This window comes from Clarias gariepinus, chromosome 5 (genome assembly GCF_024256425.1).
Source record: "Clarias gariepinus isolate MV-2021 ecotype Netherlands chromosome 5, CGAR_prim_01v2, whole genome shotgun sequence".
NCBI lineage: Eukaryota > Metazoa > Chordata > Actinopteri > Siluriformes > Clariidae > Clarias > Clarias gariepinus.
Genome location: NC_071104.1, coordinates 32,352,022 through 32,368,135, shown reverse-complemented (window position 1 = coordinate 32,368,135; position 16,114 = coordinate 32,352,022). Strand labels below are relative to the sequence as shown.

Sequence of the window (16,114 nt, the reverse complement as noted above, 5' to 3'; positions counted from 1 at the left end):
AGGTTGAGACTCGAATTAATGAAGCTTATCCAAAATCTTTGTATAGTGTAGTTTGTACCAGTGTAGGTGATATGACAGTCTAATAAGGAATAAAACTAATAAATATTGTTACATGATCAGTGGTCCTCAGTCTATGTTATCCAGCGACTCACTGCTATAATGAAGCCTAAATGACATTGTGAATTAATGTGCCTCATTGATATTTCACAAATTTAAATGTAACTACAAACTATTTAAGTGCACTTTTACCATAATCCAGTAATAATGCAATATGGATCCAAAACATCAGGATGTACTGTTTTAGAAAAATAATCATCTTTAGGCAGTAATAGTTTACCTCAGGCTGAATTACACCACCTAGGAAATAAGATCTGGTAGACATGCATTTGTATGATTATGGAATTTACTTCTTATATACATTTTTTCAGTCCTACATAGAAAACGGATTTCATACAATCAGACCGATGTGTTTCCATGATACACATGAGCGTTTATGTGGAAATCTTTTTTAATGAATAAAGTACCAAGATTGTAGACCTGGTATGCAAAGAGATATAAAGGGCTAAATCAAAATAATAAGGTTTTGGAGTTACACAAATGCCAAAAGACATTAGTGTAATGTAAATATGTAAAATCAGTATTGAAGGAAAATGTGTAATTATAGAAATTTCCTAGTCAAGTGATTATTTTACTTTTTGTATTTTAATAGAGTCAGTATGCAGTACCAAGTGTGTTCTTGAGGAACATGTATAAGACGAAGAAATTAAAGAAGAAGGGGGCAGGGTCATAGCAGTGGTATCGGCTGTGGTGTTTCATGGCTTTTTAAGACAAGTCAAATTTATTTAGCATATTTAAAAACAACAAAAGTTGCCGAAAGTGCTGTACAATATTAGAGCAATTTAATAAAACACAATACGTAAAAAGAGAAATCACAATAAAAGATCATTTAAAATAGATATAAAAAAAATTTAATTAGAATTATTACAATAAAATCCCAGTCAGGTGTAAAAGCGAATGAGTAGAAATATATGTTTTTTTACTAGGGCATGGTTTCTTTTCTCAAAATTTATGAAGAAAGCGGCGGTACTCTCCCAGCTGCCTGTAGAGCTTTGAAGTGTGATGAGCCCAGCTGCTGGAGACAGCAGGTCTTAACCTCCTGGTCAGGGCATGAATTTGGGCTGCTTTTATTGCCAAATTAAACATGATTTAAAAAAAAGAAAAGAAAAAAGCAACCAACTTCCAACTACAGAGGAGAGAAAGTCATATGCAGTGTTAACAGTTCACCAACAGGGGGCGGTGTTTAGGCAAATGCAGGCCCTCTTTTATTTTTTCGACTAAAACCACGCCCATTTTCTCCACAGTCGTCTCTTCTCTCTAATTGTCTGAGTTTCTATTAAAAAAATATTTATTATAGAAAAACAAGTAGTTAATTCCTCTGTAACGTTCCTCTCCCTGTTTTTTTTTCTATAATCTTTTCTCCACCTGACCGTTCAGCGGTGACCATGACGACGACGGACCAATCGCAGCGCAAGTCAAGACGTTCGTATGGATGACGTATTAATAATGCGACGGGTTTGCGCATGTGAGTGGGAGTCATCATGGCTGCTGTGTGCTGTGCCGGAGAATGGCTGGTGATGAGCAGCTCGCACCATTTAATAGCTGTGAATGCTAAAGAGAACAGGTCTGGAGTTTAACCTGTCTACCTTTTATTGTGTAAAGTGGATGATTTATCTGTATTAGAGTAGATGGGAAGAGTAAACATGAGAGAAACTGTGCTTGTACAAATAGGAAACTAATTTTACTGTAAAATAAATCATAACACTTATTTTTTGGTTATAGGTTATCTAAAAATATCGTATTTAAATATAGTAATTAAAAATATCTTTAACTCTGACTAGGAAATAAATACTGAACAGTGTTGTTTTACTAATGCTGGTGGTGTTTATTAAGGTTTGATTGATCAGCTGATCAGAGTTGAATCAGATGTTTCAGATCAGGGATCCAAACCACCAACAGAAATCAGGATGTAAAATGTTGTTGAAGTTGTTCATCACCTAAAGGATGTTATTTGTTTTTAGGGATTCATTCCTGTTTGACTGCACCAAAGCAGAGCAGAAGCCAAAGGAAGCTGAACCTGACAAAAGGTAACCAATGACGCTCAGGTTTTCAGTACGATATAGGTATCAGGGTGTCAATACTTTTGAGCTTTCCTGTGAATATCTGTAAGAACTATTTAGTCCCATGTTTACACGACTTGGCATGGTCGCTCCGTGGTTAGAACTTTTGCCTCGCACCTCTGGGGTCGAGGGTTCGATTCCCGCCTCAAATCTGTGTGTCTATGTTCTCCTTGTTCTTGGTGGGTTTCCTCCAGGTACTCCAGTTTCATCCCGCAGTCCAAAGACATGCAAATTAGGCTAATTGCCGTTCCCAAATTGCCCGCACTGTTTGAGTGAGTGTGTGTATGTGTGTGTCCTGAGATGAATTGGCACCCCATTCACCTTGTGCCCTAACTCTCCTGGGATAGGCTCCAGGCCGTTGTGACCCTGTACACAGAATAAAGTGGTATAGATATGTGAGTGTTTACATGTTTTTAAAAAAAATTAATGATTTTTTTTAATAACCTGTTTTACTATTTTGTTACACAAAAGAAAAGCAATATTGCATATCATGATTAATATTGTGTGTCATGAAAATATTTCTAGATATTAAATTTTATATATGCTCGTTATTCCTGATAGGAACATTGTTCAGCCAGCACATAGCTGAATTTAGCTGAATAGTCTCGAGTTGATGCTCATGTTTAGTGCTTCACCCCTTACAGTGATGGTGGCAGTTCTCAGGAGAAAGGAAGTGACCAGATTCTCGCTCTCGCCCTGTCAGCGTCAGGACGTTATGCCGCTCTGACAGACGACAACAAAAGACTGGTTCTGTTTCGCACCCAACCATCATGGCAGTGCATCAGCACGAGGTATCCACAGCAATCCTGTATCTGAGTCATGTGATGAGAGGATTTGGATTATGAGTAAATGCTGATATTTCTGCTCCTCAGGTGGGTGGTACGGAGATGCACCTCTATGGTGTTCAGTCAGGCTGAGGATGAGCTGTTTGTAGCGGATAAATCCGGAGATCTATATTCGTTCTCTGTTCTGGAGCCACAGAAAGCGGGCGAGTTGAAGCTCGGGCATCTGTCCATGCTTCTGGGCGTTGTAAGTGTTTGTTGCAAGCGTTTTTTTTTTTAAATTACAGTGTATTAGAATGGGGGAATATTCATGCTCTGAAGATCTGCCTTCCTGCACAGTTAAGTCATTGTATTGGCCAGGCAAGTTATTGACCTGCATCAAGTACTGAGAACAATTATGGAATATTGGGTTAAAAACTGTTTAGGGAGCATGAGGAATACTTTTCACACATGAACTGGCCCCCAAATTCAGGGCTGTAATCAAAGCTAAAGGTGACTGAATTTTTGGGACCTTTTTTGGTCAGGCAGGTTATAATTGGTGGCTTTGTGAAGTTTTATAAGAGTAGACATTTATCAGTTTTGGAAGTGGTTTCTAGTGTCACTGCTTTGAATCGGTCAGGTGTAAATCTATACAATAGTTATAAATTTTCCAACAGCTGAAAATATTTGGGGGAGAAGGGTTCTTGTATTTATTTTATTCTTCATTATTAACAAAAGAGGGAAAAAAGCTCGTGAAATGTCATTCATAACAGAATTTTTTTTTTTGTGGGTATTATACAACATTATATAAGTAACGAAACAAAAACCTTTTCTTGCTTAAATATATAAATTGTATTTGTCGGTGGATTGCTGCTGTATAAGAGAAATATATATAGCTCCTATGTAAAGCTGCTTTGCGACAATGTCAATTTTTAAAAGCGCTATACAAATAAAATTGAATTGAATTAACCTTATTGCTGTCTTGTAACAGGCTGCAAAACACCATGATATGTTGATTATCTTCCAGTATAACACCCCAATTGTTTTAGCGTTTTAGTGTGGAACTCGAAGAGAAATTTGAATGAAATAATAAATATATAAAATAAAGACAGTGATTGCAGTGCATTCAAAATTATCTGGATGATATTTTCTGTTTTTTTTTTTTTTTGCTTTAAAGTTCCACCTTCTTTTCTCTTCTCCAGACTCTGTCTCCAGATGATAAGTACATCATTACAGCAGACAGAGACGAGAAGATCAGAGTGAGCCTTTGCAGAGCTCCATATAACATCCAGGCGTTCTGTCTGGGACACACGGAGTAAGCACAGAGTTATATTCTTTCATATATTTTTTTATATTATACATTTCATATTATATTTTTTTTAGATTTAATTTAGCTTTATTGTATAAATAGTATATCCATAGATCAAAGATATAATCCTTTCAGACTTGTTTTTGTATCCTTGTAATTTATGATCTGGGAGTGACGTATGCGCCATGCTTTCCCTCACAGGTTTGTCAGTGCCCTGTGTGTTCCAGCTGGACATCCTGAATGGCTCGTCTCAGGCTCAGGGGTAGGAGTCGCAATATTTGTTTCAATAAATGATTGAGGAAATGGAGTTAATTCGCTGTCTTTTTTTTTTTTTTTTCATATTAAGAAATGGAGCTCTCTAGATAGCAAACCAAATCATTTGTAAGACTTCAGTGTGTTGACATTCAGGAGTTTAAGAATGGATGAATGAACAAGCTAAAATGGGCATTTTTACATAAGCTGAGCATAAAGACTAAAGTTCAGTGTATATATATAACAGATATTGCTGTCAGAGTTATTAGAATCAGATTTGCATTTCCATTTATGTCATTTGCTAGCACCATTATTTAGTGTTTAGTTTTTTTTTTTTTTTACTTTTTTTTATTATATTTGCTCATTCATACAGCTAAGGGGTTAAGGGTGTTGTTTAAGACCCCAGCAGTGGCAGCTTGGCAGTGCTGGGGTTTAAATACATGACATTTAAATCACATGTCTAATACCCGAGTCATACAATAATGCAGAAAAGCAAGTGAACAGGAGACATTAAGTGTTCTACCTAAGGTTTTATTTATATTTTTTTCTTCTTTCTAATGCATTTTTTATATGACTTTATTATCTTGGGCAGGACGGCACAGTGAAACTTTGGCATTACAAGTCCGGCCGGCGATTACAGAGCATCGACCTTCAGGAGCGTGGTGTTTCACAGAGCTCTGATACGGACACTGGAAAGGTAAAATAAATAAATAAATAAGCTAATGACACAGACGCGGCTTGTGATGATCAGCTACAGCGTTACTGTCTTTAATACATTAGTTCATGTTTAAATCTGATTAGTTTGGCATTTTTAACTACTAATAATTCTAAGCATGCTCATAATCATTTTTATCATCGCACACACAAAATTTTTACAAATTTAAATGATATTATATTCTGCTCTTTAGCCTCAGAGGTTTGCTGTCAGTCGGATCATCAGCTCAGCGGACGGACGCCATGTCGCTGTGCAGTGTGAGAGGTGTGTGTCGCTTTACTTTGTCCACGTCTCAACATACTGTATAGGAGAATCATGCGAAATTAATTGTATATAATAACCAAGCAAACAAATATGATCACAACTGTATTTATTTGAAGTGTAAAGTTAATCAGAAACTTAATTAAAAATTTTATTTATGGGGACACAATCTGTGATTACAGAGGACCAGGTTTGGTGTGTCTCTTAACTTTAATCATTTTTGTCTGTTTCATTGAAGTTGTCCCTCCATTAAGCTGTTCACAGTGAAGGATGGATTAAATGAGCACTTGTCTCTGACTGAGACACTCACTCTGCCTCAAAATCCCTGGGACATGACCTTTGACCCTCAAGGTCGACTCTGGGTCTTACTGGAGAATAAGGACACAAATGTACTTCTGTACACGCACACGGAGGATCGCTGGCAGGTGTGTATCTGTTTACACCCTCACTATAAACATGGAAAACTTGGGGGGAAAAACAGTAACCTGACTTTCCATGCATGGAAAAATGTAATGCTGGATTCTTGCCATCTGTCCAGAGATTTTCTCTTAACAGCTGTTGTGTAGAATATTTTGGAAATACTGGGGAATCCTGAAGGTTAACTTTTGAAGATGGCTTGGTTACAGCATTTGTGTGTGTGTGTGTGTGTGGTACAGCAGGAGGCTGAAAGTCCTGATCTTCAGCGAGTATCAGAAACACTGCACACACAGTGGGAGCTCTTTGAAGGTGAGATATATCATAATACTTTACATCAAAGTTCTCTAAACTGACATAAATTGTTTTTTTCTATAAAAACAAAAATTATGTTTTACTCCTAAATTTACCAATTCAGTTAACCTGAACAAGCCGTGAAAATGCTTCTTTGAACTACGTTTTTTTAATGAGTAAACAAAAAATGCAAAATATCAAACACCTTTCTTAAACAAAAATGCAATCCACTATGAGTCTAGTGAAACATTGTGCCACTGTTGTTGTTTAATCGGTTGCCATGGTAGAGAAGGATCACAAAGGAAGCAATTTCCTGCACAAATAGGGTCTATTTACTGGTAATGAATGATGAGATACATTATGTACCAGTATGTTGCTATTACAGTATACACAACTACATGTAATAAATGCCGTATCGGTCATACGAGTTTGACCCATGCATATTTGAATATGGTTGGAGCTACACATGCTGCTCCTGTCCTTCCAGTGATCCAGACCCCATCTGCCCCTGCTGACTCGTCCCTATGCTGAACTGGACTTCATGTTAATTTGAAGAACTTCTGTTATATTAAACCTTCACCTGCATAACACACATGATGTTATATAATTTTTATGTTATCACCCAAATGAGGATGGGTTCAAACAACAAAATCACGGAATCACTGCTCTGTCTGCAAACTTCTTTAACAAGGAACCCTTTCTAATGACACTTGCTTTTGCCTCCTTTTGAGGAAATGTGACGCTGCATTGTCGTTAAACAGATTCCTCTACTTTTTTCTTCACAAGGGCCTTTGTTGCAGTACAGTTACTAAAAAACAGTCACTACACTTGGGCACACAAAAAAAACTGCTTTATGCGCGGACACACATGGTTACAATGTTATAATACAGCACATGCGCGCACAGATGTTGACCATACGAGTGACTGAGCATGGGAGACGATTACCCACAATCCCACAGTGAGGGACAGAGAAAAACCATTTGCTCAATTGTGATCATGTGACGCTCAGCAGACAAAGCAGATGCGTACTACTCATATTTTAAGACCTTGCTCGTTTATCAAGTTAAAACTTATTGTAGAATAGTTTGCTCGTCTTGCATAAAGCTTGCAGGTTTAGTTTGGGGAAAAAAAGGTGTTAAACATGGACTGTATAAATATTAAACATCAATTAACATTAGTTACCATGCTTTATTTCTATAAATAAATTATTGGTGCTTTATTAATCCTGAAGTTGATTTGTCACAAGGTTTAAGGTTTATTTGTCACAAAGTAGCGTCGCTGACTGTTGACAACATAACTGTTGGTCAATCCATCTCCGGTTCCACATGCCAAGTGATTGATTAAACAGGGCAATTAAATGTATTAAAATATTTTTAGAGCTTAAAGCAAATATCCACCTCGAAGCAGCTACAACTCTTAAAAAAAAATTCTTTGTCCCTCTTCTTAATTTTGTTCGGTATTGTGTTGCTTATAATCTCTTTTGTTTTTCTCTTTTTTAATCTCAGCCTCCATCGGATTGGAGAGTCGTTTCCATCACCTCTACAAAGTGAACTTCGACAACATGGCATCGTATTTACAGAAGAAAAACGAACGACTCCAGCAGCAGAATGAGCAGGGAGGAAAGAAGAGAGCAGCACGGCAGGCGAACGGCGCAGCAAAGAAAAGCAAGACAGATAATAAAAGCGGAGCCGATTTACAGAAACGCAGCTCTGAGAGCTAGAACCTGGGCAAGATGGAGCGGATTTGGGTTTTTATTTGTAGGTCGGTGATTTGGTGGACATTCCTCTTCATTTACGTTTCATCCCATTATGTATCTCACATTTACATATTATATTTTTGGAAATCCATAATTTTTTGAAAGATTGAAAATGAATTTTAAAATAAATGCTTTTTGTTTCTTGTACTGTGTGTGCAAAATGTTTTTGTCTCTACAACTGAATTCTCTTGATCACTTAAACTTAAGGACTAAATGGGGGGAAAAAGTGTGTCTCATATACCCCCGGGTCCTTTTCACCATGCTTAAAACATGTCGTCATGCTGTAGATGACTAATCATAAGACCAAATTTTTCTAACCACACGCAGAAGGCAAATTTCTTAACCTCACATGTTTACTTAACAGAAGCTGGATAATGAGCAATGACTCTCTTCTAGCAATGACTCTGGGTCAAGGTGATTATTTTTTTTTCTCCCTATGATTTAGTTTTTATCCTGTTACGTGTTCTGTTATTTCTTAATTTTCTCTTCTATTTCCCTTACAGAGCTCAGTAAAATCCAAGGTCACCCGAGCACAATATTTTAATATTTTCTTTTCTCTTTTAACCAACAGTACTGTTTGTTGATGTGTAGATACAGTATACATAAAAATATAATTAATAGAACTCTGACATTAATGGTTTTATGTTCAGTTAGAATTAAAAAGGGTGACACGGTGACGTAGTGGTTAGCACTGTCACCTTACACCTTCAGGGTCTGGGTTCGATTCCCGCCTCAGATCTGTGTGCATGGAGTTTTCATGTTCTCCCAGTGCTTGTTGGGTTTTCTTCTGGGTTCTCCGGTTTTCTCCCACTAGTTCCAGTGTTTGTGTGTGTGTCCTTTCAATGTATTGGCATCTTGTCCCCGCCTCATGTTCTCCCCTGGGATAAGCTTCAGGCCCCCACAAGATAAAAAACCACAGAATAAACCAGTATAGATGATTGAGTACAATTTAAAGGGCGGGTGGGTTAGTAGCATGTCAAAGGTTTATCCAGCAGGTGGAGCTAGTGGCTACCTGTCTTGAACATTCACACTTCATTTATGTGATGGTAGTTGGCATTTTTTCCCCCTAGTACTGTATAAGGTGGCTGAACAGACTGAGTGTGCAGCTGTTATAAAACAAACCACAAGAGCCGAATGACGCAGCCAGATTTTCTTTGTGGTGCCTACACGCTTGAGTAAAACACTCACTTTACACTCCAATTGTTAAAAACTTCAGTATGTGGTGACTTAAACAACAAATCGGTCATGGTAGCTGTTGTCCTGTGTGTTTATCCATGCCATTTAAACATAGACTTATTGGTTGTTAAAGATCACAATGTTCAACGATGATTTTTTTTTTTTTTTTTTTTACTAAAAGAAGATTGTTTGTAAAAAGGAGGAAGCAGGGTTCTGGTTGTCTAGACAGTCAGAATCAAAGAAATTGGTAACTAATTTCTTTAGATAAGTCATTAGATAAATTAAATTAATGAAATCTGCTGCCAACTGTCTCTGGTTTAGTGATGCCAATACAGGGTGACATCTGAAATCTAAGCTTTTCTGTATTTTCAAATAAAGCAGTCGGAGCAAATACAAATACAATTCAAGCATCAGGAAAACCCTGAACGTCCTGAAGGGGAAAGGACATGCTCCTCTGCTCCTGAGAGTACTTTCACTTTGATCTGAGTTTACTTGGGCCTTGCCTTGGGCTCAAGAGCTTAAAAAAAAAAAAAGGCGGCAAAAGTCGTATGAGCTGCTTATTACGTAGTGATCACACTGGAAGTGCATATTTGGTGCTGTTTTTCCACCAGCATTGAATTTAAATTAAAACACTGGTAAAGCGTTTGATGTTCGAAATAATAAATTACCAACGCATTAAAAACAGATACAAAGTTTAAAGTCATGTGACAAAAAAATATACTTGAAACTTTTTATTTTTGTAATAAAGGACAAAAATGACTAAAAATCTGTACAACCCGAATAATATTTCTTTATATATATATTTATATATTAAACCAAATAAAAACAGGGCAAATAGGGAATAATATCTCTTGAATGTAGTCTGGTTTGTGTGTGTGCGTGTGTGTGTGCGTGCTGATCAAGATTCACATTCCCTGAAAGAGGCTTTGGATTGGTTGGGAGGTTTCCCAGCAGGCCACTGTACATTCACCAGCTTTCCGGATACGGAATCATTGGATTCCCCTGACTGAAAAAAAGACACATAAATAAATAAGAAATAGGACAAAGAAAGGAACAGGGTTTGCTATTATAGTGACTTGGTGTTATTTTTTATTTTTTTCATTTCTGATAAAAACACACCCTAATTGTTTTATTCCTCTCATACAAGACGTTTAAAAATAAATTCTTAATAAAAAAAATTACATGTTGTACATTTTATTTTTGTGTCCTTGTTCTTGACATGATGGTCATGTTTAAATTTAGATCTGGTTACCTGGATGCTTTTTGCTTTCGGTTCATTTAAACCTTTATTTGTTTTAATTTTTAAACTATGTTTTTTTTTTAATGTTTTAATAGATCACAGTTCAGGGTAAATGTGCAGGTGAAACTCAAAAAAATTGAATATTGTGCAAAAGTTAATTTATTTCAGTAATGCAACTTAAAAGATGAATTTAATATATGAGATAGACTTATTACATGCAAAGCAAGATAGTTCAAGCCGTGATTTATCATAATTGAGATAATTATGGAATACAGCTTATAAAAACCCTGAGCCTTTAAATGGTGTCTCAGTCTGGTTCAGTAGGAAGCACAATCATGGGAAAGACTGTTAACCTGACAGTTGTGCAGAAAACCATCATTGACATCCTCCATAAAAAAGGAAAGCCTCAAAAGGTAATTGCAAAAGAAGTTGGATGTTCTCAAAGTGCTGTATCAAAGCACGTTAATATAAAGTTATGTGGAAGGTGCACAAGCAGCAGGAATGACTGCAGCCTGGAGAGGATTGTCAGGACAAGGCCATTCAAAAGTGTTGGGAACTTTCATAAGGAGTGGACTGAGGCTGGAGTCAGTGCATCAAGAGCCACTACACATCCTGGACATGGGCTTCAAATGTCTTATTCCTCTTGTCAAGCCGCTCCTGAACAACAAACAACGTCAGTGTCTTACCTGGGCTAAAGAAAAAAAGAACTGGTCCGTTGCTCAGTGGTCCAAAGTCCTCTTTTCTGATGTCCTCTTTTTGCATCTCATTTGGAAACATAGGACCCAGGGTCTGGAGGAAGAATGGAGAGGCACACACTGCAAGATGCTTGAAGTCCAGTGTGAAGTTTCGACAGTCTGTGTTGATTTGTGGAGTCATGTCATCTGCTGGTGTTGGTCCACTGTGCTTTATTAAGTCCAGGGTCAACGCAGCATCTACCGGGAGATTTTGGAGCACTTCATGCACTTAAGCTTTTTTGGGATGCTGACTTCAGAGAATCTACGGGGCATTGCCAGGAGGAAGATGAAAGACATGAGACCGAACAATGCATAAGAGCTGAAGGTTGCTATTGAAGCATCAGGGTCTTCTTATATAACATTCAACAGTGCCACAGGCTGATAGCTTCCATGCCACACCGCATTGAGGCAGAAATTGTTGCAAAAGAGGCCCAAACCAAGTACTGAGTACAAATGCATACTTATACTTTTTAGAGGTCCAATATGTTTTATGTCCAATCTTTGTTTTATTGATTGCATGTAATATTAAAATTTTCTGAGATTGTGGATTTGGGTTTTTTTATGAGCTGTACGCCATTATCATCTCAATTATGATAAATCACGGCTTGAACTATCTTGCTTTGCATGTAATGAGTCTGTCTCATATATTAGTTTCACCTTTTAAGTTGCATTACTGAAATAAATAAACTTTTGCACATTTTTTTGGAGTTTCACCTGTATTTTTGATATTTCAGATTATTTAATTTCAGCATCTTGCTTTTTTTTAAATATAAAATTATAAATTAAATAGTCAAACAAACTGATATTTCCTGTTCAGAAACCAGGAAGGATGCAGACTTTTCTGCTCAGCCGTAAAGATGACTATTTAAACAGAAAGGCTTGTCAGAATAAATCAAACACGAATTGTTCATATATGAACGATTCATAAATCATGTTCCAACATGAACATACTGAGCTTGGTATGTTATTGGAGGTGTTTAGGGGCTATAAAGTTTAACACGGCTGCTGAACCCTTACCTCATTTCTTTTTCCCTCCCATGGTAAGGTTCTCACTCTTCTTTTTCTGAACCTGTACGGAACGAATGAAAACGAGCCGCAAGATTAAATATTAAAACATTAAAAAAAAATCGATTTATTGAGTAAAATAGAGCATTTCTGAACCCCAGACCTCATTCATGGCGTCGTCAATCTGTTTGAGTTCTTCATATCTGTCCCGTGAGTCTCTGAGTGGCTGGACCATCACCTCCTCGATCTGAGGAAACAGCTGGAACACACAGATACAAAGGACATTATGATTCCCATATAGATCAATAATCAGGTTTTATAAAAGAAATCTGTTTAGGAGCACATAATAAACCAGGCTGATCCACTCACCTTCATCACTGTCTCGAACATAGGAATGAGGACGAACTTAATGAAGCCGATCTGAGCCGTGGGCTTAGTGACCTTTTCTCTGTCCATAAACGGAGCGACGGGTAAGCCTTCCGCCTTCTCCCTGTCGCTCTGCATTAGAGTTTTCAGAAAGAAAAGAATGTCTTCAGAATAATTCCCAGTAGAGAAATTCAAAATGGGACAAATCAAACATCACAGCTTCGTAATAGATAGAGGACACTTTTTTTACAGTTCCGTCACCTGCATGAAGTACTCTTCAAGAAGGCAATCCACCCACGGCTCAGCCACCTCCATCGGCCGGACCTCGTTGGAGATGTCACAGCACTTAATCAGCACCATCTTCAACTAAAAGGCACGGAAACACCTGAGTCATAAGACAACCTTATCATTCCCTCACTCATTGTCTACACCGTTTTATCCTGTGTACAGGGTCATGGGGGTCCTAGAGCCAATCCCAGGAGACTTTGGGCATGAGGCGGGGTCCAATTCATCACAGGGCACATGCTCATTCAAACACTACGGGCAATTTGGGAACGCCAATGAGCCTAATCTGCTTGTCTTTGGACTGTGGGAGGAAACCCACCAAGTGCAGGGAGAACGTGCAAACTCCACACACACACAAACCCGAGACGGAAACTGAACCGGACCCTGGAGGTGCTACCCACTAAGCCATCCATGACACCTCCAAACATTTTGTTCATTTATTTTCAGTAAGCACTTCATCCAATCAGGGTGGCGGTCATTCCAGATCCTATCACAGGACACTATGTTAATTATTAAACGCTGTGAAAGCGAAAGCAGGAATTCAGTGCTCACACAGGTAACATGCTCCTCATTGGTGAAGTCGAAGTTCTCCACTTTCTGCTTGAAGGAGTCGAGGATCTCCCCATGCCGCGCCATGTCTGTAGCTAGTATCAGCGTGATGGTGCCCTGATAAGGAGGAAAGTGGAAGGTACAAAATGACTGAAGTGAGTCAAGTCCTGTTATGAAAGCAACAAGCAAACATTCAAGAGCTGAGTGCAAATATAACAAAATCAAAACAACAATGAAATGTATTTTAACAAAGTAACATGCACAAATCCTATATGAATGGCTAAATTATTCATTCATTCATTTTCTGTAACGCTTAACCTGTACAGGGTTTCGGGAAGCCAGGAGACATGAGACGGGATCCTCCCTGGACAGGGTGGCAATCTACATGTCTTAGGACTGTGGGATGAAACCGGAGCACCCGGAGGAAAGCCACCAAGAATAATGAGAACATGCAAACTTAAGGAGGAAATCAAAGCTTTGACCCTTGAGGTGCGACGCCACAGTGCTAACCACTACACTAACTTCTGTGTTTAATTACCCTATAATTATGTTATTGTGTTATAACTCAAACACACCTGACGGATTTGTTTAAAGGCTTCAGAATCGAAGTTGGAGAAGATGTTGCAGTCTGGCTGCGAGAAGATCTGAAAGGCTATGGCACAGTGGTGGTTCTCCAGAGGAGAAATATCATTATACCTCACGGCCAGCTCTGTCCGTGCATTTATCTGATACCTGACAGAGAGAGAAACACAGAGAGAGACTCTATAGATGTACTGTATATTACATATTACACATTTATTCGTCTATGATAACTGAGCTTATATACATATCATATTTTATGTAATATATAAGTGATGTACTGTATAATGTTAATATTTACATCAGTGCATGCACATGTTTAGTGGGAGCATCTTACGTGTTGTTGTATCCAGGATGATCTAAATCGTGACACACAGCGGCAGTCATGAGGATCAGAATATCCACCTGTGTAAACTTTACCTGCAACGCACACATTTTTCTCATATTATGGCCTCTGCTTCATCCCTACGTACTACAAATAAAAAAAACATTCTTAAACAAAGTAACATTACATCGTAAACAAGGGACAGGACCCTTACACAATTTTATTGTAATAAAAAAATATTTAAGCCTTGATCATTGTAATTTGAGTTGTCTTCATTTTATTGCCACATAACGTTGCTGAGTCGTCTAGACCTGAGCAACTGAAGCAACACCAGATCATAACACTGCCTCCAGAAGCTTGCACCGTGGACACTATGCATGATGGGTGCATCGCTTCATGCGCTTCCCTTCCCCTCCATCATGCTAAAAGACGGGTTAATCTGGACTCACATGTTTTTTTTTTCCTTGCTCCAAAGTCCAATCTTTTTGCTCCCTAACAAATTCAGGCTTTTTCCTGATTAGCCTCACTAACGAGTGGTTGTCATCACATTGTGTGTATGCAAATGCTCTTATTTTAAACATGAAAGCTATAGGTTCATCCACAAAGTTGACGGTTCTCAACCGTTCCCCATGAGCTTCCACGCTTAGATAATGTCTTAAAGGATTCCAAGAAGCTTGTCTCTGCTCGATGCAGGCCGATAATTCGACCCTTCTAAAAGGGCGACTTTTTTGGTCAGGCAGTGTGTTAATATGCTCATTCCAATCGTGAGACCTTTTTTAAAGTAACAGCCTACACCAGAATGTTTTGGAAGGAGTCGCCAGTGTCAGTGCTTTGTAATGTCCGATGTAACAGTGAACTAAGTTGTTTGATATGACAAGGTGTTCTATTCTATTAAAAAAGTAACAGGAACTAACTTGCTTCACGAATGTATCAGAACATTAAATGGAACAAAACACTCGATATATATTTTAACACTGGTTAAAATGCGTGGTTTAAAAAAAACAAAAAAGAAAAGTGCATAACAATTAGCAAGCTGGTGTGGTATGAAAGGAATGAAACTTTTTGTAATGTGCTGGTACTAATAATCAGGTTAGAATGGTTAGAGGATAAATCAACGTCATGTATCATGTAATCATGTAACATGGAATAGCATGTCCTGTTGTAAACGTATACAGCATAATAAACATTCTACTGTATTTAAATAGTTTAGCCCTTTCATGGGTTCAGACTTCCACTCCTCTCATAAACACACACTGTTCCCATTAGGTTCACTAAATAATGCATCGCATAATGAATAAGTACTTAAAATAAAAAATTGACTCAAATTAATTTTTTAAGAATTTAGTTAATAGATATATCTAGGGTCAGAATTATTTATCTATTAAAATAAATTATAAATGTGTGTGTGTGTGTGTGTGTGTGTGTGTGTGTGTGTGTGTGTGTGTGTGTGTGTGTGTGTGTGTGGGTTGGGGATATTTAAATATGCCCCAGTACTTGTGAACATGAGGAAGCAATTTTCTGTCCAGTGGCTGCACTCATTACAGACTGGATAATTAAGAAGAAACCCTGTAAATAGATGTCCATGGCAACTGAAGCGCAAAGAGGAATACGAGAGGCGAAAGAGCATCTCTAAATAAGCAGAACCACCTTTTTTTTCACCTTTTCATACATCCTCTCTGCACTCCTCTTCTCCTTTTCTGTCTATTCCCTTCACAGTCTTCCTTTCATTTTCTGCCCTGTTTATGAACCTTTTTCAGGTATTTTAAGTTAGTTTACTCACTTACCTATGTCCTATACTTCATAGCTATAAATAGTCCAGTATTGTGGTAATTTCCTCACGCAGATGTTCTCCATGGCCTTTTTTCAATCATTTGTTGATCTTCTCAAATTCCCATCTGTGTATCGGTGTTCCTTTC

The 16,114-nt window shown here is 37.9% G+C and overlaps 2 protein-coding genes across 4 annotated transcripts in view; one reads left to right on the top strand and one right to left on the bottom strand.

Moving 5' to 3' along the window:
* Positions 1-1,578: 1,578 nt before the first annotated feature.
* On the top strand, positions 1,579-8,086 carry wdr4 (WD repeat domain 4). Of its 2 annotated transcripts, none has more exons than XM_053496526.1 (11): positions 1,579-1,681; positions 2,079-2,144; positions 2,822-2,968; positions 3,050-3,206; positions 4,141-4,253; positions 4,449-4,509; positions 5,092-5,196; positions 5,408-5,478; positions 5,714-5,900; positions 6,135-6,201; positions 7,689-8,086. In XM_053496526.1, exons 1-11 carry the CDS (start codon positions 1,599-1,601, stop codon positions 7,901-7,903), a joined length of 1,272 nt encoding a protein of 423 aa, XP_053352501.1. In that variant the 5' UTR covers positions 1,579-1,598; the 3' UTR covers positions 7,904-8,086. The 2 variants fall into 2 exon arrangements, with proteins under 2 accessions (XP_053352501.1, XP_053352499.1); XM_053496524.1 differs by having other exon boundaries at positions 6,132-6,201.
* A 1,540-nt stretch (positions 8,087-9,626) lies between these two features.
* pde9aa (phosphodiesterase 9aa) overlaps positions 9,627-16,114 on the bottom strand; it is a 35,343-nt gene continuing 28,855 nt past the window's right edge. The window contains exons 12-19 of one of the 2 annotated variants that reach the window (XM_053496522.1): positions 14,211-14,293; positions 13,870-14,026; positions 13,298-13,411; positions 12,722-12,826; positions 12,464-12,592; positions 12,258-12,353; positions 12,107-12,158; positions 9,627-10,121 (exon numbers count right to left, since the gene is read on the bottom strand). In XM_053496522.1, the coding sequence (XP_053352497.1) occupies positions 12,108-12,158; positions 12,258-12,353; positions 12,464-12,592; positions 12,722-12,826; positions 13,298-13,411; positions 13,870-14,026; positions 14,211-14,293 (735 nt within the window). In that variant the 3' untranslated portion in view covers positions 9,627-10,121; position 12,107. The remainder of the gene's footprint in view (positions 10,122-12,106; positions 12,159-12,257; positions 12,354-12,463; positions 12,593-12,721; positions 12,827-13,297; positions 13,412-13,869; positions 14,027-14,210; positions 14,294-16,114) is intronic. The other variant, XM_053496523.1, reaches the window with a different exon arrangement.